Source organism: Macrobrachium nipponense, chromosome 18 (genome assembly GCF_015104395.2).
Source record: "Macrobrachium nipponense isolate FS-2020 chromosome 18, ASM1510439v2, whole genome shotgun sequence".
Lineage (NCBI taxonomy): Eukaryota > Metazoa > Arthropoda > Malacostraca > Decapoda > Palaemonidae > Macrobrachium > Macrobrachium nipponense.
In genome coordinates, this window is record NC_087211.1 from 76,162,621 (window position 1) to 76,189,204 (window position 26,584).

General features: G+C 44.0%; 1 protein-coding gene across 1 annotated transcript in view; it reads left to right on the plus strand.

Annotated features, from left to right (window-relative positions):
* Positions 1–26,319, plus strand: part of LOC135197212 (ubiquitin-associated domain-containing protein 1-like) — a gene marked incomplete at its 5' end in the record, with an annotated part of 128,437 nt that extends 102,118 nt beyond the window's left edge. Inside the window, 2 exon segments of the mRNA XM_064224268.1 lie at positions 4,912–5,044; positions 9,871–26,319. Coding sequence (XP_064080338.1) covers positions 4,912–5,044; positions 9,871–10,526 — 789 coding nt within the window.
* Positions 26,320–26,584: the final 265 nt, after the last annotated feature.

The window sequence follows — 26,584 nt, forward strand, 5'->3', positions numbered from 1 at the left end:
ATAATAATAATAATAACTGTAATTACAAAATTCATATGTGATAGTATTTTAAAGAAATACAATACGTACTAATCTATCCATGTCACTTTTAATTAAGGTTAACTCTCTCTCTCTCTCTCTCTCTCTCTCTCTCTCCTTCTCTCTCTCTCCTCTTCTCTTCCTCTCGTCTCTCTCTCTCTCTCTCTCTCTCTTTTGCCACACAAGATAATAATGAGTCATAGCGGTAACGCCCTCCCTCTCTTTCGCTGGAAGCGTTATAAACAAAGAGATAAACACTCACTCTCTCTCTCTCTCTCTCTCTCTCTCTCTCTCTCTCTCTCTCTCTCTCTCTCTCTTACCGAGATGAAAGAATTTTTTATGGTACTAGTATGTAAAATGTTTATTGATAATTTCAGTTATTTGAATAATAATAATAATAATAATAATTAAAATTACAAAATTCATAATGGTCGTATTTTAAAGAGATGAAAATGACCTTTCCATTTCACTTGTAAGGATAATTCCTCTTTCTTACTGAGATGAGAGAATTTTTATGGTAGATGCACGTGTTTATTATATTTTCAAATAATAATAATAATAATAATAATAGAAGTAGTAATAATACGATAAATAATTTCAAAAGAAAATTCTTCCCTTTGTCTTTTTCTGTATCAATTTCCCCACCTCAACTCAAGTGACACTCAAGCTTAACAATGCCATACAATGGTCAACGAATTTAATGGTTTTATGTAATTCTCTCTCTCTCTCTCTCTCTCTCTCTTCTCTCTCTATCTCTCTCTCTCTCTCTCTCTCTCTCTTCTTACTGAGATGAGATCATTTTCATGGACGTGTATGTAATAAATTTATCATTAATATTTTCCAATAATAATACTATAAGTACAAAATTCATATCTGAGTATTTTAAATACAATAATCATTCCATTTCTCTTTTAAACAACTCTCTCTCTCTCTCTCTCTCTCTCTCTCTCTCTCTCTCTCTCTCTCTCTCTCTCTCTCTCTCTCTCTCTCTCTCTCTCTCTCTCCACAAGATACTTGTCATACATTTGGTGTTTCTTTTTCTTCCTTTTATCTCTCTCGCTCTCAGCAAAAGAATTGATAGACAGACAAACATAATTGCACAGTCCTCTCTTTCTCTCTTCTCTGGAGAAATAAATGTATTTATGGGAGGGGAAAAGAAAAAGTTGCCTACAGACGTTTCATTTTCAAATCTATTGAAAACTAAGGAGTTATTTCTCTCTCTCTCTCTCTCTCCTCTTCTCTCTCTCTTGTATTTTAATGAAAATATACAGTAATTTGTGAATACACAGTGTTGCACATGAAAAAAGTAAATTAGTGATAATTTTAGAGATACGGCCCTAAGAAAAATTGCAAATTAGTACTGAAATTTTCCCTGTGGACATGTTTTCAAGAACGTCGTTCCGGCTTACGACGATTTTCGAGTTACGACGCGTCTTAAGAACGGAACCCCCGTCGTAACCCGGGGACCGCCTGTACTCATTTCAAATAATTATTAAGTAACCATTAACTATAATGAACAAAAAAAAAAAAAAAAAAAAAAAATTGCCAAGCAATCACTTTTCCTAGTACACAGTAAGCCATAAATTTTCATTATTTCTCTTCAACTACTGAAACTACCAAACAGTATAATAACCATTAATTTCTATTCTTTATTCTATCTTTACCTAATGTTTTTTTTATTAAATGTATTGCATGAATAAGTTTTTCAATTCACAGCATCCTTTTACCAATAGAATACATAAAGCACAAGGGGTAGATGCTGACCAATAGGAGAGCAGGATCTTATGGGGTGACTAGCATCAGGAACCAATGGGAGAGCGGGAGGATGGTGGCGAGTTTACTCAGTTGGCGGGGCGCTAGTTTTAAAATTGTTCTCTGTGGTCCGGGCGAATCTCGGGATTTACAGCAACAACCTTTCGTAACTTGAGCAATTTTCGTATGTAGAGCCGTAAAATTGTTCGTATTTGCTTCCGTATCTCGAGTTTTTCGTAAGTTGAGCCTTTTATATGTCGAGGTACCACTGTATAGCTTTATTAATAAAATATAGATTATAAACTGGAAGACAGTTAAAGCTTTAGGAAAATTTTCAGAGATTTGTTCCTACACGTAATACAAACCCTCAGTCCTTTACACAAGGAATTACTTTCAGCATAGGGTGGAAATCGGTCATTAAAGAATAACAACGAGGGAGGTAGGCAGTAACTGCTTGTCCTTGTCCGATAGTTGGAAGTCCCGCCTGACTGGATGTAACATTCCACTTTGCTTTTGGCCACCGTGGTGTGCAGACGTGCTCTCACTCTCTGCCCATCTTTGTCGCACGAGAACAAACTTTGAGAGATCTTTTTGTGTTTATCTGTTGAATGTTTGTGTGTGTTGCTTGCTTAATTCACACGAGAACAAACTTTGAGAGATCTTTTTGTGTTTATCTGTTGAATGTTTGTGTGTGTTGCTTGCTTAATAATTATTGAATTATGCAAACCCAGGAATCAAATAAGCCCTATTGCCCCCCCATTTTTGCAATGCGTTTGCCCTGGAGTGGGGCCAAGAAGTGTGGTGGCTTCAGGTCCAAAATTGAGGAAGACCCTCACACGTTTTGCACTAGATGCCAAGGGCGTGATTGTTCAGTAAGTAACCCTTGTGAGACGTACCTCTTGGTCGGCGTAGCAATTGGGGAGATACGAGGGGAGGAAACAATCATGGGCAAAGTCTTCCAAGGCATCGTCGGTGGGTTACACGTCCCCGATGACTCCGTTGGTGACTAATCCTTTGTCTTCCTTCCTCCCACTGCATAAGCTTCCCCCATCTCGCTGTTTCTCCTTCGGGGGAAACTTCTCCTTCCACTTCTTCACTTGATTTGTTGAGTGTAGAAGAGTGGGGAAGGCACACCAACTCGGAGTTGTAGTCGGGGCCATTCTGCTCGCTCCGCAGGGATCCTTCTCCTTTGGGGCGAGTAGGAATTCCCCCCACTAACCCGACTTTTGCTCCCTCAGGGGATTTGCAGCAGGCTTGGGTGAAGTTGGGGTTGCCTAGCACTCCATCTCTCCATGGGCTGATGGAACATTTTTCGTCAGCCCCTGTGACTCGTGGGGCAGCTCCAGGGATGACGACGTCTTTGTTGATACCTGGTTATTTGGCACTGTCTCACTTGGTGTGTACTCGACACACTATCATGGTAACACCCTCAGTGGTCGTGTCGTCAGTGCCACATACCTTGAGGACAGATCCATTTCTGCCTCCTCCTCCTCCAGGTTATGCAGTCCCCTTGTTGTGGTTACGTACGGGTTTCCTTTTATTCTCTTTCTCTTTATTGTTAGTCAGTCTGTTCTTCGGTAACTTTGGTTGTATTTGTTAAAGTTATTTGTTATATGGGCTAACCTTCATTTATTGCTTGTGGTTGAGTTTTTCTTTTCTTAGGAACATTTTAGATTAATTTCCTTTCATTATCCAGTCTCTCAGGAGTTTAAGAGCTTGAGTACGTCGTAGGACTCTGGGCAAGTTAAACACCACTTAGTTTATCTTAAGTTTATATTGAACAGAAGGTTTTCAATTATTACACTACACAAAAAATCACAGGGAACAGAGAGTATACTGACACAGCCTCCCCACATAAGGCTTTGTTCTTAACTGAACCTCTCTGATACCTCAAGTGAAGTCTCAACCTAAATTCTACAATTAAGCTCCTCTGTAACTTCTACTAAGACACATCCTACTTCTTCTTGAGTGGCTTTTCCTACTTCCGGTGCCACCCTTCGATTAGTCTTATTGGTTATCCTAATCTACGGTAACCACCCACTGAAGGTGTCAAAGTTCATATTTTCCACTGGGGCTTGCAGCTTTTTGTTTTGGAAAGCTGCTGCCTATGTTTAGTCTCATTTTTCCAAACTGCTATTGCTACAGTGTGTTCCTACCTCCTTCTGGCTTTCATCTACCATAACTCTATCCTCACTCTACATATTTCTACCAGTGCATTTCCCTTTCTAATTGTCCCTGCATATTCTTACACAGACTTCTGTTGCATTCCTAACACTCTCTCCCCCAGCTACTTATGATCAGCCCCAGAGACCATCCCCACTGGGTATTCTGCCTGTCTCCTTGCCCATGCCTGTTGCTCCTCCCTTGCTCTTACGACCAGGACGGGAACCTTGGTTGGGCAAACACCAGTCTGTTCACATGACTCGATCAGATTCCTTCCATCAATCAGCGAGTCTTTCATATGTAAAGGACCGAGGATTTGTATTACGTGTAGGAACAAATCACAATTTTTTAAAGTAAATTTTATTTTTCGTAACTATCCAACCTGAGAAGCACCTCAGTGGCGTTGTTGGTATGGTCTTCGCCTGCCACCTCGGTGGCCGCGAGTTCAATTCTCGGGCATTCCACTGAGGGGGTCAGAGATGTTTATTTCTGGTGATAGAAGTTTACTCTTGACGTGGTTCGGAGGTCACGTAAAGCCGTTGGTCCCTTTGCTGAATAACCACTGGTTCCATGCAACGTAAAGAAACACCATACGAACAAACATATCCAACCTGAGGTCCTTTACATATTTGCCTACCTCATGCTACCCCTCAATCTGTTCTGGGCCCTAAAGCAAAGTGGAATGTTTATGTCTGGTCGGGTGGGACTCCTGACTGTTGGACAAGCAGTTACTGCCTAACTACCTTGTTGTTATTCTTTTACGACCGATTTCCAGCATACGCTGAAAGTAATTCCTAATGTAAAGGACCTCAGGTTTGTATAGTTAGGAAAAATACAATTTACTTCAAAAATTGTGATTTTTTCAAGATTAGTGAATTAAACAAAATATAATGAGTGAGGAGCGGTGGGTTAATGTTAAATATTTAATGTGTATTGTAATAATAATCTTGTCATATTTCGATCTGTATCTAATTGTAGAGGGAGCTGCTTTGTGAAAACAAAGTTATACCACCAGATGATGTTGGCCTTGAGAGGAACTCTCCAATTATCTCTGCGATTCTTGCTTCTCCTGTCATCCAGCTTGCTTTGCCGAAGCCCAAAACTCTATTAGGTTTGTAATTAAACATTTTATTGTGAAAAATAATTGAGCTACAGCTTTAAAATAGATTGTAGGCAGAATACATAGCATTTTGGAGTATTAATTAAAACCATCAAAAGCTTCTGTACTTGTCTGCATTTTTATTAATATAGAAAGATTTACAGAATTACTAAATATTTTTATGATTTTTTTTAAAAGTTGAAGTAACTAGTTTATCTAGAATATTACAAGTTTTCATGTATATTATACAATCTTGAAGTGTTATTTTTAATGCTAGAGAACTGAAGTTTTTATTAGTGTAACTTATCCAGTAATTATACAGCTGAAGTCTCTACCTGACGACAGCTTGATTTCCAAAATTTGCAATTAAAAATGTCATTCTGTGTGCTGTGATTGAACAGGCTCCACCCACTTTCTGGGGTGGGGGAGAGGTACAACTACATGAAAATACTTCAATTTTCTTTCTGCTGTCCTAAGATTAACACATTGTAGGAGGGCAGCTTGTTTTTTTCCCATCGAATTTGACCAGGCTGCTTCACTGTGGTGGAGTATTTGGGCTTGTAAACTATTCTGGCAATAAGTTTACATCGAATTTGTTGTGGTTTTTACCAAATGTGGATGACCTCTCATCTTAATAAGCTCAAAAGGAATTGAAAGTGGAAGGTGGCTGTTAGAGCTGAAAGTAAGATACCTAATAGCTTGACCCCTAAAAAGGTGTGTTGAAGTACAGGCAGTCCCCGGTTATCGACATTCCGGTTTAATGGGGCTCGTCTAGCGCCCTAAAATCGGTGATTTATTCGCTTATTGGCACCCCCTCGGGAACGGAACCCCTGCTGCTAACTGGGGACTGCCTGTACCTGTTGTTGCTTCTCCGGTTTCAAATATATCACGTATGCCGGGTCCAACTGCTCTGCCATCAACAGAATCACGATTGTCGGTCAGATCGCTTCGTTAGCCTAAAAGAGAAGATTTACAAGAAGTTTGGACTGATGGTGACTACAGTTACTCATTTAGGAGTCACTTAGGTTCTTGATGAATGATGTTAATGAAAGTGAAAGTGAGGTGTTAGTGGAGGAGGTAGCTGCTCGGGCCACAGACGCTCCAAGGCAAAGGTCACTGCCAGACTCCCCTGAATCAAGGAGGAAATATACCGGAGGCTCAAGGGAGGATGGTGGGTCTCTCTGGCCATGGGTAGTTGCCCCTTTAGTCGTATCTGTGCACTCCCAGGTTCCGACAAAGGCTTAGAGAGGCTTCTCCGATGTTCACTGTCTCCTCTCAAGCCCAGGAACGCCCAGCCCAGAATTGGGGCGCCACTGGCATTATTTGAGGGAGTGGTGCCCATTGAAGAGACAATACTTCAGTGGAGCATTCTCCTCCACCTTATAAAAGGCATAAAGAACCTGCAGAAAGCCCACAACCTTCCTGCAGTTTTTGGGACAGTCCTGAAAGGCTGTTTTTGGATCAGAAAGCTCAGGACCATCAGTATTAGGCACTCAAACAACTGATGTCATGTCGAGGTTCCCATTGGTGCCAATTTCTTGTTACTCTCTTGAGTAGCCTTGTACCCTGAAATGCCCTCGTGCCTGGAGGCGCCCAGCAACTGGACGACCTATTAAAGAGACTTAATTCAATTCCTTTTATGTGCCCTCAGTGACAGAGGAGGAAGTGGACCCTTCATTGGTACTGATAAAGCGACAACTGGAGGGTATTATGGACTTATTGAAGAAACCTCCCTTACAGAGAATGACGCTGGAGACTAAAATGATGCAGCCTTCTACTGACGATGAAGAAGCAGCACAAGATAAGCCCCACACAGCTTATGTGGCGCTTCTGACTTTCTTTCTAGGGACTTATCCAGATTTCTTCTCTTGCGGGCCCATCGAAGCTGCCGTCGACTTTTACTATGGACAATCCCTTGGACTTTTCTAAGTTGCCTGAGATGGGACTTTCCTTGTCAACTTCTAATGCTTCAGAGGAAATAGACAACTTGTAGGTCTGCTTTTAACACAGCCTAAGTTATGTTTTCAGGTGCAGAAATGGATCATCTTTTGAAGAACATTTTCAAGACTATGGAAGTGATCAGTTTTCTTGACTGGTCCATTGGTGCTTTAGGTAAGAAGATTAGGGACTTCTCACCTTTGGCTGAGGATGTGTCTGACAACTGGCAAAATGTTATATATTGCATCGACAGGGCAATTAGAGATGCCTCCCATTAATTGGCTTCCATGTTTGCCATGGGAGTTTTAAAGAAGAGAGAATTGTGGTGTTCTTTCACCTCTAAAGAGTGTAACCTCTCAGCAGAGATCAGCTTGCTCTTTTTGCCCCTTGATAGACAACACCTTTTTCCTCATTAGGTAGCTAACAAGATTACTCTGGAGCTACAGAAGAAATCAACTCAGGATCTGCATCCCAAACCATCCAAGATTGGAAGATGCAAAATATACTGGAAGACTCATTAGCAATTCTCTGGTAGACATTAAAGGTGCCTCACACTGAGGGACCTGGGGCAACCCGAACGAGCTGTAAGGTCTGTAAGGTAAGCCCATTCTGCAAGACAGCTTAGAGATAGGTCATCTTTTTCGACAGTATTTTGCTGTTACAGAGAACGTCCTTTCGAGGAAGAAACCAGAGAGGTCAGACAAGAACGACAGGCAATGTACGCTTCTTCTCAAAAGCGGTCAAGAAGTCAACCTCCAAGACCACTACTAAAAAGTGAGAAGACAGTCCGCCATGCGCCCATGGGCACAAGACTCCAGGTCTTTTGGAAGAACTGAAAAGAAGAAGTGGAACTGTGGATAGTACAGGTTTTAAAAGAAGGCTACTCAATTCCATTCAAAGAGCAGCCATCGCTGGTGAACACTCCGATCGTAATAACATCTTACTCCATGGGATCGGAAAAGTTTTTGGCCCTTGTGGAAGAGGTAACTTCCTTAATAAGGAAAGGGGCAATAGAAAAAGTATAGGAGGGCAGGGTGGGGAGGGTTGGTGTCTACAATCAGCTGTTTGTAATCCCGAAACCCACAGGAGGACGGAGACCAGTCCTAGATGTGAGTGCACTGAATTTCTTCATAAAGAAGAGGAAATTCAAGATGGAATCAGACCACTCAGTCCTAGCGGCCATCGATCAGGGAGATTGGATAGTCTCTCTAGATATGCAGGAAGATTATTTCCATGCACCAATTCATTCATCCTTAAGGAAATACCAGAGATTCATTTATCAGAACGAAGTCTTTCAATTCAAAGTGCTGTGCTGTGGCCTGTCAACAGCCCCACAGGTTTTCACCTGAGTTCTAGCTCCTCTAGCAAAGTGGCTACATCTGATAGGTGTAAATATAATACTATACCTGGATGATTGGCTGATATGTTCACCTACAGAAACCACAGACTTCCTATGTTCTGCTCCCTGTTCCTGGACCCTCAAGCCTGGGAAACACACCCTTTTACTAGATTGGTCAAACCTAGATGTGTATGCTTTTCCTCCATTTAACCATTTAACTTAATAAGACAGGTGCTCCAATCTCATCAAAATGTCACCATGACACTAATAGCTCTCTATTGGCCACAAAAAGAATGGTTTGCCGATAGGCTCCTGCCCACCATTCCAGAGCTGCTCAGACAGTCCCATTTCAGGAAGTTTCACCAAAACCTATCCATGCTGGCCCTGACAGGTTTTTGACCGTCGTCAAACTCCTTTGATCGAAGGGTTTTTCACGAGCAGCGCTTTGGGCTATTGCCAACAGTAGACAACGATCGTCTAACAAAGTATGTCAGGGAAAATGGTTGATCTTTAGGTTGTGGACCAGAAGAAATAACCTCTCCTAAAACAAATGCAAATAGCAAACTTAATCTGATACCTAAGATCTGAGAGGGGCCTATCATCATCAACTATTAGGGGCTATAGATCAATGCTGAGCTATGTTTTTCGGCACAGAGGTTTAGAAATCATGGCAAATCAAGACATCTCGGACCTCATCAGGTCTTTTGAATGTAGCAGACCTAAGACAGAGAGGTCAGTTGCCTTGAGCCTAAACATAGCCTTAAGTGGCTTTCAGCCAGGAAGACCCTTTTTTTTAATGGCCTTTGCAATAGCAAAGAGTCTGTGAAATCCTCACCTTAGATAAAAGGTTGGGTTTTTCACAAGATGTGATGTGTTCTCTTAAGCTAACCGTGGCCGAGATCTTTTACAGTAAAGAATCTTTCTGACTTGGTAGGCACAAAAGACGATGAAAGATCTTTATGACCTGTGAGTGTGTGATTCAGCTGTATAATTACTGGGTAAGTTATGCTATAAAAATATTTTTATAGTAGTTTTATTAGTACTTACCAGTAATTATAATAGAGCCCACTCTCCTCCCGTTTGTTTGTTTGTATGGTGTTTTTTTTACATTGCATGGAATCAGTGGTAATTCAGCAATGGGACCAACGGCTTTACGTGACTTCCGAACCACGTTGAGAGTGAACTTCTGTCACCAGAAATATACATCTATCACTTCTCAATGGAATGGCCGAGAATCGAACCCGCGATCACTGAGGTGGGACGCAAACACCATACCAATCACGCCACCGAGGCGCTCTTTCCTTTCACATGGACACTTATCGTATTGGATGGAGGGCAAACAAAATTGAGGTATTTTCATGTAACTTTCTCTCCCACCCCCCAAAAAAGTGGGTCGAGCCTGTTCACCTACTGAACAGTAGGAAAAAGTTTTTAACCGCAAATTTTGGAATTCAAGCTGCCATCAGGTAGAAACTTCAGCTGTATAGTTACTGGGTAAGTACTAATAAAACCATTTTATTATAAAAATATAATTTTAAATAGTCAACTTTTTATTTTACAGCTCTAATGATGTTGTTTGAAAGTCCCACCAATGCCAATATGTGGTTGAGTGACCCTGATACTCATCCAGTTGTCAGCCAAGTGTTAAGGATATATCATGCAGAAAAGCACAGTCTCAACCACAAACGTTGTGTGTCTGGCTCTTCAAGTTCCCCTCCAACGTCTGTTTCTAATAGCTCAACAGAGTATTACCAGCCTTTCTTGAGGTCAGTCACACCTCCCAGAAATAATTCTAGTTCAGGTACTAGTTTCAGTATCAGAAGTGATAGTTATTCTCCGTCATTGCATGCCACTTTTATAAGAAATACCAGTAATGGCAGTTATAGGAATGATCAGCCAAATACCACTATACAGTTATCACCTGGCAGTTCATCAGGCCTATCTGGGCATATTCCTTCAGTGTCATCACCTATCCCATCATCACGTGCAGATCCTCTACCAAACTCATTCTTTACACCTAATCAGCAAGGACAGACAATCGCAGAAGAACCAATGTCGCACTCAGGTTCACCTATTAGAGCGATGGTAGGGTTTCGAACTGTGTCTGGCATTGCTAATGGAGACACCCAGCAATTGAGTCAGACTTCAACATGTAGTTCAGCTGACGTTGAAATGGTCGAGTCAAGCCAAGACTCGCAAGATATGGATATTCAATAAACAGGTTAATATAGATAAATTTCTCTATATCCTGCAGCTCGGATATAAATGGACATTTATTTCTACAGGGATGCAACCATTTGCCTTTCATTTATGGAATATCCTTCAGCATGAGGTGGAATGGCTGTTGAATCTTGGTCAACGAGGTTAAAAATGTGATTTTCTAAGACTATTTTATTCCTTCTCCAGCTACCACAATTGGATACGATTCAGTCTCTTTCCTGTGGGCTGTTGTATAGTTGGATCAGCATACCTGTACTCTGTTTCAAATCATTTCTCTGAAATGAAAAATTAACATCCATTGACAACTGGTCATGGCAACACTGAGATGAACTCACCCACAGACAGAGGATTGAGAGAAAATTGCTGGAAGGACGTGGGAGAGAATAACAAGCAAATGCTTTAATGAGAGAGAGAGAGAGAGAGAGAGAGAGAGAGAGAGAGAGAGAGAGAGAGAGAGAGAGAGAGAGAGAGAGAGAGAGATCTTATTATTGTCTTGAGAGTATCGTAATATAAGAAGAGGCCCTGACCTTTTGGTTTTTTTAAGATTGATAAATAATTAAATTTAGGACTATTCTTATAAAAAATGTAAAATTAAAGAGTATACCGTACCCTTTTATAAGTTAGTGCTCATTAAAAAGTATGCAAGATTTTCAGTTAGGCTGGGCATTTCCTTGATTATCTTTTAATTAATATTGTTACACAGTTCAAGGTAAAATTAACATCTTCAAAAAACAGACATCACAAAATGTGCCCCCAAGAATAGATTTGTTGTACTGTTCCCTTTGTTTGGATTTACATATAATTGTCAGTGATGAAAATTTTTGCTGTACGGGACAGGTACTCCTCGTTTAACAACGGGTTTCCGTTCCAGCGACCACGTTGTTAAACGAATTAGTCTTGAAGCGTGTTATTCTCTTTATTTTGACTAATAGTATTATTTTTCAGTCCTATACTATACACAAAACTAGTTTCTGACATAGCCTACTACTTGACTAAGTTCTGACAATGCTTTTTATCATCTTATTACTCGTATATTTTAGCTTCATCATTTTGTAACTTCATATAGTATAATTTTCTTTAAAATAGTGTACTTATGTAACACATTTGGCCTACATTCCCGAGTTAGCCTAATATTAAGTCAGTACAGTACCATACTTTTCTCAGAATCTGCAAATTATTATCGATAACTTCCATATCCTAAATTTGGTATTGCATAATTATTGCTATTAGTTTCTTTGTCATTTATTCTTATTGTAAGGGTAGTGAGATGAAAAAAGTAATCAATGAATTTCAATAGTGAGATGAAAAAAGTAATTAATGAATTTCAGCGATCACAATGCATTTGAATGTCGCTGTCAAAACGTAAAGAAAACACACTACCATCTATTGAGAAAAGTGAACACTAAACTATTCGCTAATGGGATACACATTTTCTAGCATTGATAAAGATATACGCTTCTTACCTCTAGTATCATCCAATCTCATGGGTGACATTTCTAATATGTAAATACACAGTTGTTTAAAAGAAATGATCAAACTGTATCACATATAAGTCTTTCAAGAATACTAAGGGTAAGGAATTCGTGCATGGCCAAATGTCTCATTGTTTTGATTAAAAGGTTTGACATGGTAGAGACTTCTCAAGTCGAATACATTTTTAAAAATATATTTATTTTTAAGTTAATATAAAAAACATGTGACTTCTCACATTTACTTTTCATTACCAAGAATTCACACACTTTCTTTTCTTTACTAAGAACTATTTTCATAAAAACAAAAAAGGAGAAATGGCATAATTTTTGCTGTTCTTGAAGTTGTAAACAATATGTGGTGCAACCCTGTTGGCTGTGCAATGAACTAGTGGCAGCTGAATCAAGCCAAAACGGGCAGGGGAGTTCCTGAACCATAGAATGCTGGTTTTAAGAGGCAGATTTCAAGGTTTTCAAAACCTAAGCTAGGCTAGATTATTGGCACTGAATAGCCTTTCTCTTGACCACCATTTGGCAATATGTTTATTTTCACTGTATGGTTTTTTTTCTCGCTTCATGTTGCCATCGTAACTCCGAGTTGTCTTAAAACGAGTACAGTAGTACCTCAGGATACGAAATTAATCCGTTCCAAAGCAGCCTTCGTAACCTGATTCTTTTGTATCTTGAACTACGTTTTACATGTAAATTGCCTTCGTTCCAAGCCCTACAAAAACACCACAGTAAATTTTATAATAAAGCTAAATTGACCAATAAACAATGAAATACAACAATTTGGACCATTCAATACCTAATATAACCTTTATTGTAGTATGTACATGTAAATAAAGTGTATTAGTGTACATGGTACAAGAAATACTTTACGTACATGTACGTATATATGTAGTAAAATGTGGAACCTTACCTTTGGAGTGAGGCGATCTCTAAAAGTGGTGACAGAGGAGGACAAATGGCAGAAAACATGAACAATTAACTTTACAAAACACATTAAAAAATGGCAGAAAACATTAACACTAAACTTTACGAAACACCTTAACAAATGGCAGAAAACATTAACACTTCTTGATTATCTCCATCTTTGTTCTCCATAGAAAGCATCCTCTTCTTTCTGTAAACTTAGCAACATTCTTGGGACCCATAGCTAATAACATAATTAATTAAGTTCACACACAACACGATAAAGTAACTTACAGTACAACGAAAGCGAAATCACTAACGTGAATTTACGTTAACAAACAAAATATATGTGAACGAACGAATTCCAGTGTTTACGATAATGCTGCTGCAAAAAATGGTCAAGGAACGCCTTTACATAGAGGCATGATGCTGAACAATAGGAGAGCAGGATCTTATGGCAGTGACTAGCATCAGGAACCAATGGGAAAGCAGGAGGATGGTGGCGAGTCTACTCAGTTGGCGGGGCGCGAGTTTTAAAGTTGTTCTCGGTGGTCCTGGCGAATCTCGGACTTTACCCTTTTGCAACCTGAGTTATTTTCGTATGCCGAGGCAAAAAAATCTTTGTCTTTGCTTTCGTAACTTGGATTTTTCATATGTAGGAACTTTCGTATGCCGAGGTTCCACTGTACGTCGTTAAATGAGGAGTATCTGTATTAAGTAACAGAGAAGGGGAAATGCATTCTTGTACGTAGGCCTAGGTTGATTTTTGTCTCGCACCAGCCTTGCTCACTCATAATGTCTATCAACATCAACAAAATAAGACCAATACTTGAATTCAGAGCCCAATGATGGTTATACATTTTTCTGGGTTTATAGTCAATAATTTACTGGTTGTGATTAAAGGCAGAAATGTATTCCAAAAAACATTAGGAATGAGGTGGTGATCTTTAAATGTCACTGGAAAAACTGAAATCACGAGACTGCATTTTGAATGCTTGGCTTCATTAGACTCGCATATATATGACAATTAAATGGATAGTACATAATTTTTCATTTTCAGTCTTTGCAACATTTTATACATCAAATAATACATGGTTTCTATAAAATACGGTTTGACTTTGTTAATAGCAAATTCTCTAATGTTCTCCCTTTGGGAATTTTAAGAGCCACTGTATTTTTATCCTCCCTGCCCAGTTCACTACAGGTCTAACCCACTTTATTCTCATGACATGATTTCTACTTATTCTCATACACCAGCAATATAAGGAAGGTTATTATTAAGAAAAGCATGAACGAAAGGAAATAGTAAGTATAAAACATTCTGACTAGAAAGGAATTTAGTGATTTCTGACTGGGTCAGTTATGTCTATTTTTAAAATTCTATGATGACATATAACTTTTATCAAAGAAAAAAAATCTGACTGAAATATGTGTTAGATACTGGTAGTGTGAATGGGATACTATAAGTATAGTACTGACAATTATATACAGACACCAACCTACTTAAGAATGAGTTCATGTTCACTTGTTTAATTGTTCGTAAGTTGGATGTTGAACTCTTCGTGCCTTTCAAGCACATACAAGGCATGTCATGCGGAAGTGGTCTTACCTGCCTGACCTTAGTTTTGAGTAATTAGCAGTCAAAGTTAATTACTGATTACCAAATAAAAGTAGTGCAATGTATTACTACTATACATCAAATTAAATGGTTAGGCTAGATCTTTCATGCCATTGAGTTTCAAATAAATAAAAAAAAAATTGTTTGGTTATGGTCAAATTTTTTTATTTACCCTTCCTCCTGCAGTCATGGTTTTAAGTATATTTTTAAAGAGTGTATAGAGTAAGAAGTGTTCTCTATAAAAAGTATGTTGCTGAGCCTATTTCCTGATTTTATAGAAGTTTTTTGAACAGAAAAACATTAAAAATAAGTTATTTAAAATAAGTGAGCATTATCAGCAGCTACCTAGTGTCTTGGTTTCCATGCGATGCTTGGTGGGACCCACACCAACACAAGGCCTCTCCACTATCACACTTTCATTTGGTGATGTTCTTCCACTGACTTGGGTCACTAACTCACTTTTTAAGTGGTTCCTGGCTCCAGATATTGTCCTCACTCACTTCCACTACTCTCCACAGTACTTGCTAGAACTCATTCTGGGCAAAAGTATGGGAAAACACAGTGAAAACACAAAAAATCAAAATAACGTGTTGGAAACTGTATTTTTCCTTACTGTACAAACCTGAGGTCCTTTAACAATAGGAAGGTACTTAGCGGCAGCTGAACCAGTCGTAAGCTTCAAACAAGGGGGTTTGGTAGTTAACTAATTTTCCGGCAGTTGGCGGTCAGCTCGACTGCGAGGAGAGGAGTCACTTTGCTTTAGGCCCAGCAAACGCAGAGTGAGGGGTGGCATGAGGTGGGACTATATGTAAAGGACCTCAGGTTTGTATAGTTAGGATAAATACAATTTCTGACAAATTGTTATTTGTTCCGATACGTATACAAACCCTTGGTCCTTTAACAATAGGAAAAGACACTTCTTGGTGGGTGAAATCTGAGTCTTATGAACAGACTGGTGTTCATCTTACATTGGATTCCCTCCCTGGTCGTAAGAGCAGAGGGAGGGATCCTAGCCTCTGCCCAGCTGATCGGGGTGTGCACCGCAGAATCAGTGGTCAGACTTCTGGACCAGATTTATAAGAGGGCAAGCGTACCTCTTACAAATAGCAAAAGGCAAGAATTAGTTCCTACTTCAAGAGCCAAAATGAAGTCGTGGGTTTGTCTCTCTCTTGTTGGCTTCCACTCCCTTGTCGGGGAGTGGTGGATAAACACTCCTATCCCTACTGAAAGGGATAGAATGGAGCTCGGTTGTGTAGCTTACCTGCATCAGCCTCCTGTTCAGCGTAGTGACGACCGCGGCCCTCTGCCCACAGGTAGAGGAGAAGAACGAAGGAGGAAGAGAAGCCAGTCACACACTCTTTCACTCGTCCATTCATGCAGTCACACAAGGATGCGATGTTGTTCTGTCCGCTTGGGTGCTGGGTAGAGTACACAACTTGTTGAGCAGCCACCACGGGTCCCAAGGAAAATTTGTCCAAGGACCTGTGGGTGATATCCCGAAGGTAGAATGAAGTGAAGGTGGTCTGGTTGGCCCAAACCCCTGCCTTCAGAACCTGCACCTGGGAGAAGGACCAATACCTCTGACTTCGTGGGCTCTCGGACGAAGGGTACGGGTGTCGTCACTACCAGCTGTGTCGTACGCCCTCCTGATCACCTCACGCAGCCAGAAAGAAAGTGTTCTTGGAAACTTCTTTCTTGGTGACCCCGGTGCTAACAAAGAGGCATCGACACTCAGGCGTGAGGTTCTGAGTTCTCTTCAGATAGCGCCACAGCGCCCTCACAGGACAAAGCAGTATCTCATCTGCATCATTATTGGTGAAATCCTTCAGGGAGGGGATCGTGAAGGACTCGAACCGGTCGTCAGAGACCAAAGGATTCTGAGTCTTTGCTACGAAGTTCAGGACGAAATAGTGTGTCACGGATCCCCATCCCCTGGAATGCTTGACGTCGAAGGAAAGACCATGAAGTTTCCCTACTCTTTTCGCCGATGCCAGGGCCAGCAGGAAGAGGGTCTTGAGGGTCAGATCCCTGTCTGACAACTCTCGGAGTGGCTCGAAGGGTCTGCGAGTCAAACTCCTAAGGACGAGAGTCACATCCCACCCCGGAGGCCTGATTCCCCGGGTAGGCAAGACCTCTCGAAGCTCTTCATCAGGAGGGAGATCTCGAAAGAAGAAATGTCCACACCTCGCAGTTTAAGGACTAGGGCCAGGGCGTCTCTGTATTCTTTAACAGCAGAGACGGAGAGGAGCTTCTCTCGGCGAAGGAAGATGAGGAAATCCGCTACCTGCTGAAGAGCTGTGGGGGGGGGGGGGGGGGGAGGGTTGCGAAGAGGTACTCCTTTTACGAGGTTCCCATCGTCCAGCCACCAAGCTAGGTCCTGCCTCACCTCCTCCGTGAGGGAAACGGGGAAGAAGGTAGGGTCCCTTGCCTGTGACCAACACTCCTTTAGTCTCCGCTGAAGAGACCGCAGCTGAAGACACCCATGAGGGACTAGCTTCTCGAGAGATGACAGGTGACCGATCACAACCTGCCACTGCTGAGCTACTTGCTCCTGTAGAGACAGGAACTGTCTTGCTGCCTCCCTGAACCTGCTGATCTGCGAATCTGCGGGGAAGACTCGCCCTGCTACCGTGTCGATCAGCATGCCCAGGTACTTTATCCTCTGCTTGGGCTCGAGGTCTGACTTCTCGTAATTCACTATGATCCCCAGATCGCGGCAGAATTCGAGGAGTCGATCTCTGTCCTGCAGCAACTGTGAGCGGGAGCTCACCAGGACTAACCAATTGTCGAGATACCTCTGGAGACTTATCCCTACTGAGTGGGCCCAAGCCAACACCAGCGTGAACACTCGTGTGAAAACCTGTGGGGCGGTTGAGAGACCGAAACAAATAGCCCTGAATTGGTACACCGTCCCGTCGAGGATGAAGCGGAGGTACTTCCTGGAGGATTGATGGATGGGTATCTTGAAATACGCGTCCTTCAGATCTACCGAAAGCATGAAGTTGTTCTCCCTGATGGAATCGAGCACTGAACGTGCTGTTTCCATCATGAACCAAGTCTAGCGAACGAATCGGTTCAAGGGAGAGAGATCTATCACTGGGCGCCAGCCCCCGAGGACTTCTCCACCAGGAAGAGTAGACTGTAGAAGCCCGGCGACTGATCCTGTATGATCTCCACAGCACATTTGCTCAGCATGGCTTCTACTTCCTGCCGAAGCGTCACGTCCTTGGTCAAGCCAAGAACGTAGGTTTGCAGATGAACCAGTTTGGAGGTGAGGGGTGGCAGAGACTCGAAGGGTAGTAGAAGGACGTTTACTATCCAGGTCTCCGCGCTGTAGCGCTGCCATGTTGCCCAATGGCTCACCAGGCACCCCCCCACGTCCAGCAGCAGGTGAGGGAGAACGCAGTCCCTAGCGTTTCCCTCCACTCTTCAACTTCTTCTTCCCAGATCTTCCTCGAGAGAAGGACTGGGAGGAGGGCTGGTTGTGGTCACTCCTTACAGCAGAAGTCGAAGGCAGAGTCTTTCCTCTCTGCTTTGACGAGGCGACCGTCTTAGCCGCAGAGGAAGTGCTAGCTGAACTCTTGGGCTTAGCCGTAGTTGTCCGAGGTTGCCCAGCCACCTTGGAGACTGCCGGGTGGACAAGACGGTCACTATCGTCAGTGCGCCGCTGTTCCACCACAGTGTCCACCATCTCTCTGGGGGAGAGAGAGGAGGAACTCCGCACCGGTCTGTTGCGAAGACCCAGAGCCGCCTCACGCCCAGTCGCCCTGGTCACTCAGGTGAGAACAGCGTCTCTATGCCAGAGAACCACGTTGGCCCACAGGTTAGCCGTCTGGTGGGCCAGGTAGGCGATGGCCCTACCTCCAGACTGGCACAGTCTCACAGGAGTGATGTTCCTCAAGGAGGCCACGGCTTTCGACACTGTGAGGGACCACAGGTCAATCCAGGAGACTGCTTGGAATGCTGCCATTGCGGTAGATTCCAAGGCAAGTGCCTCTTGCTGCAAGAACCAAAGGTTCTCCGACAGGAGCTGCGGCAGAGACACCCCCGGAGTTAGCCTAGCTAGCTCCGGGTTAACCTGTTTGGACGGCAGAGGGTCCTCTGAAGGCACGTAGAAGCGCCTCTGTCGCGGTAGAGGTGGAGGAAGGAGCTTGGCAGACCTACCGGACCAAAGCGAACCCTCCTGTCCAGAGACGAGAGCGTCCACTTGGCTCAGCACGCTGTCAGCCAAGGCCGATTGAGGCAGACCCACTGTCGTCTTGGGTTCCTTCTTAGGTCGCCAGAACGACTCCAAGCCCGAAGTCGGCTCGGAAGGTGGGAGCGGCGATCCTTCCCCAAGGTCGTTGTGCTGACGAATCAGCGCAATAACCTCTGCGAACGACTTCTGGATCTCAGGAGTGACTGCATCCTGTGGAGACGGACCGTCAAGCCCGTCCAGCGAGAATGCCTCCTGAGACCCTCCTCCTTCCACAGGAGGAACCACGACAGACCCCTCCTGGTCTCCTTCGGCCACTTGCGCATACGATCTGGTTGATCCGAGGACCGTGCCAGGTTTGTAGGGCGTCGTGGTGGGATCGCGAGGAGCACGCGACTCCTGATCGCCTCGCTCTTCCTGGTGAAGCCCGAGGAAGTTGAAGGGATCGGAGAGGCAGACCTGACGCTCCCCCCGCGCCCACTGGCAGAACCGGTGTGCTGAGTAGGCTGAAGGTGATCACCAACCCACGGTGGCGATCGAGCTGCAGGCCTGGTCAAGCGGCGACGGTCCCGAGCGTCGGAAGAGCTGCTGCTGGTCTCCCTCTCTGCCCGGTCCCGGTAGGAGCGGCGGTCGGGACCTGCAGAGTCTGCTGTCGCAGTGGGAGCGAGGCCCGTCCTCACGGCGAGTCACGCCGCTTTTACCAGCCGAGGCTGGTTCAGGCAACCGAGGGGACCGCTTCTTCGCCTCAGCCCGCGAGCGGTCTGGGTCCATCGCATCAACCCTGGGTACCAGCGTATCGCCGCGAGAGCGATCACTGGTCCGGTGAGAGTCGCCTGAGCGACTCCCGCCAGCCTTCCGCTCCGTGCCTGGATCCTGGCGCCGAGCGGACTCGGTTGCCTGGGTCTTGGTTGTGGGTGACCGTACACTCGGTGACTCTCGCGAACGAGAGGCCGAGACGGTACCTGGCGTCGAGGCAGAACCTCTGGCGCCAGGCGAGGAGGTACCGGTGTTAGCCGGCACTCCTCCAGTCCCCGTCGTCTTCTTCCTTGCGGAAGGAGAGACGGGCCCTGTTCCCGAACAGAGGGAGGACCGGCGGAAGTCCCAACTGTCCCACTGGAGTGGGACAGACCCTTAGAAGTCTCAGAGCGAGCCTTCTTAGGGGGGGAGGCAACCTTCTTCTTCTTCGGCTGTGGGGCCTTAGAAGTTGGAGGGGAAGCGGCGGCAGATGAAGACGATGACAACACCTTCCTCCTCTTCTTCTTCACCACCGTCAGGTCTTCCATCCAGGATGGAGCCAGGGGCAGTTGCCGAAGCAACAGGGCCCGACTGTACCTGTCCGGAAGGACCTGGGGTGGGAGCAGCAACACCACGGGCAGGAACAACGGTGGCAGGAACTGGTACTGGGACTGGAGCGGCAGCATACTCAGGAACAGGAGGCGGGGCAGGAACCGGCAGCAACCTCTGCACAGGAGGCAGGTCCAGAGGAGAGCTCTTGGGACACCGGAAGTCCGGGGCTGCTGCAGAAGCGGCAAAACCAGGTGGCAGTGTCACAGCGGGCATCGAAATCTCCGGCAGCGGCGCCTGCACAGCAGCTGTCGGGGTCACCGTGGCTACGTGCTGAGTGTACACAAGGTGCGGCGGAGCAGCATAGACTGGCGTGGACACCGTCGTGGTAGTCATGGTGGTTGGCCCGTGTGTTACCGGCATGGCCCCTCTCGCCAGGTGACTTAGCAGCCCCTGGACCGTCGGTGTTCCTCGCAGTCCCAGCGAGTACCAGGCCCGTCCGAGATCGTCCCTCGTGGCAAGCAGGTCTGAGGAAGGAAAAGTCGGGTGAGTTAGTGGGGGTCTCCCCTCGCCTGAGGGGGCGGGGCAGTTCCCACCCCGAGTGAACGGAGGAACCCCGAGTAGAACTGGATGTCGGGGTATCTTGCCCCCCCCCCCCCCCCCCCCCTCCCTCCCTCCCTCCCTCACGCTCGACTGATCGAAAGAGGAGGAGTGAGAAACCTCCCCCCGAAGGGGAAGGATCCATACGAGGGAGCTGAGATGGAGGGAGAAAAGAGGAAGACGTGTCCGTAACCAAGGGTGTAGCCGGAGAACCCTCCGACGACTTCTTGGCCGACTTACGCGGCTTCTTCCTCCCCCCATAGCGCTCCCACTGCTCCTCCGACCAAAATACACAAATATCACATGTCTCGGTGCGAGAGCATTCTCTCCCTCTACATCGAGTACAAAACTCATGAGGATCAACCTCAACAGATGATCGGAAGGCCCCACACTTACGGCCCTCCACACCAGGGCACAATCTGCGGCTGATGGGGGGGCGAGGGGGTCTTTCCGGCTCTTGGGAATCCATATTCACTTGCAATATTCACTGAGAATGAAATAGAAAACACAGATACGTACTTACGCAGGCTTTGTACATTCACTAAGTAAAAGGGAAAGATAAACAGCCTTCACGAAGTTAAGAAAACAGAGCATACGATTGAAGCGGGCAGAGAGACGAGCAGCACGTCCATCCACTAGCGCGGCTGAAAGCAAAGTGACTCCTCTCCTCGCAGTCGAGCTGACTGCCAACTGCCGGACAAGTAGTTAACTACCAAACCCCCTTGTTCGAAGCTTACGATCGGTTCAGCTGCCGCCAAGTACCTTCCTATTGTTAAGGACCGAGGGTTTGTATACGTATCGGAACAAGTGAAAAACTCTTTTGTATGTACTCTGGTTTAAAGTCCGTGAGAAAAGTCTGATTGGCCGAGCAGAGGGGCGCAGTAGAGTACTTCGCTCTCATTGGCCGCAGCACCCTCCCAAGTTAGAACATTTTTGTGCCCGATCTAAAGTTAGTCTGCATCACTTGTTATAGCAAAAAAAGCCCCTTTAGACCTTGGCACACCCCGCATGATGTTCGTTTTTACCTTTTCTGACATCAGTACAAGATAACTGAACCTCAGGACAAAAGGTTCTTGCTTATAAATTTAACCCTCCATTTTTGAGGGTTAAACCACTTTTGCACGACACGCCTCATGATATAAAGTCAATACCATAGTATTGTATGTTTTTTCATCCTAAAACACATTACAGTGTTCCCCCATATTCAAGGAGGGAAAGCATACCAGAACCACCCCCACCCCCATGAATGGCTAGAATCTGCAAATAGTTGAAACCCCTATAAAAATGCTTAAAACTGCCTATTTTGTTAGTTAAAACTCAAGAAATACCCACTAAAAATGTTTATACCTAGTTTTGTTCATTAGTTTTAACATGAAAAAATGCATTTTATGCTGAAATTTGGGGAAAAAAAAAAATCAGGAATTTTTGGATATCTAGAAAAATACCACAAAGAGGTGAATTTTCTGCAAATAATGGGGGTACTGTATATGATCCAGAGAGAAATCCACAAATTTGGAGAGCACAATTATATGGGGGAACACTACAGTACATACATTGTAACTAAGCATAATAGGGGCACAGAACAAAATTTGAACTTACGGATGGCAAAGGGGAGCTATCTGAACATTTAATTTGCAATCCCATTTATATGTATGTACTATCTGAATGTTCTTAAGTTAAATGTTCGTAAGTACACTGTAGTATTGTTTTCTATTATGTAAGTTGTAAAATGCCTATAACAGACACTATTATAAAAATATTGCGCATTCAAATGTTTGCTATATTTACATTCATTTTAAAGGGTCCTTTTAGAATATACTATATTGTATTAAAAACATGAACATTTACATCAGATAAATGCAGACTGCCACACAGGTAAAAGCAATAGCAGATCAATTTCAGCTGAAGCTTGGAATCCAAAATTCAAGCTAGATCTTTTCCATTAGCCAGCCTCCTTCTCTAGTTGTTCATTTCTTTCTGGTACGTATTTAGTTTTTATATCATCATGGCCTGGGCATATCTGTAGTAACTCAAAAGGACATTTGTTATAAAAGTTATTTTTGTGAATACAGGCAGTCCCTGGTTAACAGCAGGCAGGCTCTGTTCCTGGCTGAGTGATGATAACCGAAAATCATTGTTAACTGGACCATCATAAAAATTATGGTAATAAATGATGTTTACAATGTGTAGAAGGGGTGATAAATTGCTTACTGACACCGATATTCACTACTGGTGCTGAAAATTTGGTTAACATCGCTAGCCAAGTGCTGTAACTACCGTCTGATAGGTGGATAGGCCCGCCTGCCCGGATGTAAACGCTCCACTTTGCTTTCAGCCGTCTTCTGATAAAGATGTATGTTTGTGAGCTCTTGCTGACTGCCGTTAAATCTTGATTTCCTGGTGGGATCTTTCCTTTTTATTTTGAATATATATTTGTTCCTTTTTATTTTGAATATATATTTGTTTGATGTTAATATCAATTGACTTTAATAATTAATATACAAACCCACTTTTTGTGATATCCTTGCTAGCTGCCTTTCTACTTTTGTGTTAAGGGTTGCAAGGGTTTACATACACCCTTATTACATATTTTTGCCCTTTAACGTCAAGGGGAGACAGTGTATTCATTTGGTATTTAGTTATGCTTATGCTTGGAAATTACCGAGGGTCTCTTCAGAGGTTTGTCCTTTGTTTTTCTTCTGGTATTTACTCTCCTCTTTCGTCCTTTCACTAGATTAGTGATCTCGTAATTTGGAGGCAGTGCCCTTGGATGCGAGAGGAGTATCTTTTTTTTTTTTCTTTCTTTCTTTCTTTCTTTTACAGGCCAGCAGTGATGATAGTTGATTGCAGCAGTAGATGGTTGGATAGCTACGTGTTGGCTATCTCCTAACCTCGGAATTGTATACCTATAACTTGTAGCATGCTGTGATACTATTCCTCGAGTGTGTGTACTTTCTCATTACTGGAAATCATATTAATTTGCTGCTGTTATCCTGGAATTACATCACCTGTACAAGAATTCTTGCAGAATTTGGAGAGGAAGAGAGCTCATCAAGTGTCGTCATCTTCCTCTTCGTAATCATATTTTTCTTCAACCTCCTCCCCTTCAACTTCTAAGGCTCCCTACCAAAGAAGGAGAGGGTAGTCTCCCCCCAAGATTACTTGTCATAGGACTTCTAAGGGTCTGCCTCCTTGAACTGAGGAGGTAGTTGGGTCTCCAGTTGGCTCGCCTGTTCCTTCGGGAACAGGAACAGTCATGCTGTCCTCGGGGACTAGTGTGTCATGAGCCATAGAACCACAATCTTCGGTTCGCACCTCTACTGCTAGTCCTAGAGGTTCTGCCCCTAAGACTAGTTCCGTGTTGGGCGCTTGTTCGCGAGATAACCCAAGTGGACATAAATCTACAGATTCACATGCATTTAGTCAGTGACGCTGAGTCCACTCACCGTCACAACTCGGGCATGAAGTGGAAGAAAGGAGTGAGTCACTCAGTTGACTCACACCTTGCCGGTGATCACTCATGGTGATCACTTGGTACCCAGGGTTGACGTGACGGTCCCGCGGGATCGTGCACACGTTGAGACCCCCCCATTCAGTCCTTTTGAGAGGTTTCGGCCTTGATGAGGATGGGAGGATGGGGATGCGTCGGAGGATGGTACCAGCCCTTGCCAGTGAGATGTACACTCAACTCCACCCAGACCACAGTTACATTCGCGTGACTGACCAGTCTTGACGGCGGCAAACGTTTCTCCTGCCGTGCGAGAGTTTCGTAACCCTCCTTGGGAAAGTGTTTCTCCAGGACGATAATGCTTTCCTAGACTCACGTCGGGGCCATCACCGCACAAACCACAGGTTGATGGCTGCCCGTGACTTGCTGCTTCTGCTAGTTACACTGGCAGGGTGAGCACGAGCGTTGAATCTTCCTCGCCTATTCCTTTTCCTTCCTATGGCCACACTGGGAGGGGTAAGGTGATTAGGAGGGATCCTGCAGAGTGCTCTCCGTAGGATTCAGCGTTGGGTAACTACATCCCTGGAAGGATATTTGGGTGCCACTGGAAGTACGTCCACGTCGTTGAGGAAGGATGTTCTGTCAAATCTGGAGACAATGTTCTCCCTGGCTTTTTCTGTCCTTTGGATGGATTTCAATTCACAGTCCAGTATTGGTTCTTGCGGTTTGGGAGCCTCAAGTGTATATTCTGTTGAATTGTACTTGCATTCCAGTCATAAATGCTCGCAATTATGACTAGTTTTTATGCCCGTTCCTTCTCGATTTCTACAGGAGTCGAGGAGGGGCCCCACCCCGATGATCATCATCATCTCTCAACATGTTGGCAAACAAGATATGTAGAAGATTTGCATGGTTCGTTCTCAACATCACCCTTCAAAGCCAGGTGTCATGTCGTGACTACGTCTTGGACGCGCAATCATTCGGTATCTGTTAAAGAGTCTGAAACCTTTATGATCACCTGCGCTTTGGAATTTGTATTGGTTGAACCAGATCAGTCATTACTTAGCCTTGTTGGTGTGTTACTGATACCTAAGAAGGATCAATACCCTTCTTTGAGTGTCACTACCTTTATCCACTGCTGACTTCCATGCAGAAGTGTTTAATGACACGTCTTCCTACAAATCTTTCGAGATGATGGATAACTTCTCTGCAGTTAGATATGTCCACTGTTCGCTCTCTCAGAGACTGAGCAGTGCCAGTGGCTGGGTACATTTCATCACTCCAAAGGATTTGTTGGACCGGAAGATAGATGCGGTCTTATAATGACCGCATTTTCATCTTTCTTCCTTCGGGTCTGCTTACAGGTCTTTGGAACCTCATTTCCTTGGACCAGTGGTGGTTACTCACAAGTTGTGTTTGCTTACCCAGCTCCTTCAAGAGGAAAAGTTGCATCTTACCTATGGTGTGTGGTTTTAAGAGGTAAGAAGGATGCGAGAGTGATGGGCCTCTCCACCTTCCCCTCCTCGTTCTTCTGGTGTAGGGTAGGACTCGAACTTACACTTGCTGGTCTGGCGATTGATGCAGTAAGCTTGCACATCTAGTTTCCTTTCTATTTTTCTCATCAGAATCATAGAAGCAATCCCACTCCTTCTTCTAGCAAGGGGAGGTAGGAAACTGGCAATAATGCAAACCCTTCCCAGAACTTTGCATTAATGCTAACGACTAAATACTCTTCCCAGCCCATTTTTGGATGATTCATGATACCTCACTCATTTCAAAAAGGCCCAGAGGTCTAACTCTTGATCATGTAGTTCCTATACTCAGATCAAGTTGTCAGAGGTAGGGCACTCCTTGCTCTTACGATCAGGAGGAATAGCCCAGGTGTGCTGAACTCCAGTCAATTCTAGAGGCTCGCTCACATTCCTCCCACCAATCAGTGCGTCTCCCTAATGTAAAGGACCGAGGGTTTGTTTATCATGTAAGAACAAATCACAATTTTTAAAAGTAAATTTTATTTTTCTTAACTATACAAACCTGAGGTCCTTTACATTTATACCCACCCCTCAATCTGAAACCTAGGCCAAAAAGAAAGGCAAAGTGGAGTGTTTACATCCAGGCCTATCCGCCTACTAGACGGTAGTTACTACCTAACCACCTTGTTTAAGAATTCAACAGCCATATTCCAGCCTATGCTGAAAGTAATTCCCAGTGTAAAGGACCTCAGGTTTGTATAGTTAGGAAAAATACAATTTACTTTCAGATATTGTGATTTTAATGTCCTTTGAATATTTACATAAGATGTGGCCCTCCTTAAATATCTGTGGCAGTCCATCACTTGCTGATTTCTTAGATTCCTCAGAACATTGGTCAACAATGTTCTTTATTTCTGTTGCAGCAAAGCCAGCATCCTCTCCTCCCCTCTTCCCTCTAGTTGATTCCCCCATGTGGCTATGGTAACCTGTGGCTGAACAAGCAGACATTAACTCTCTCTCTCTCTCTCTCTCATCTCTCTCTCTCTCTCTCTGC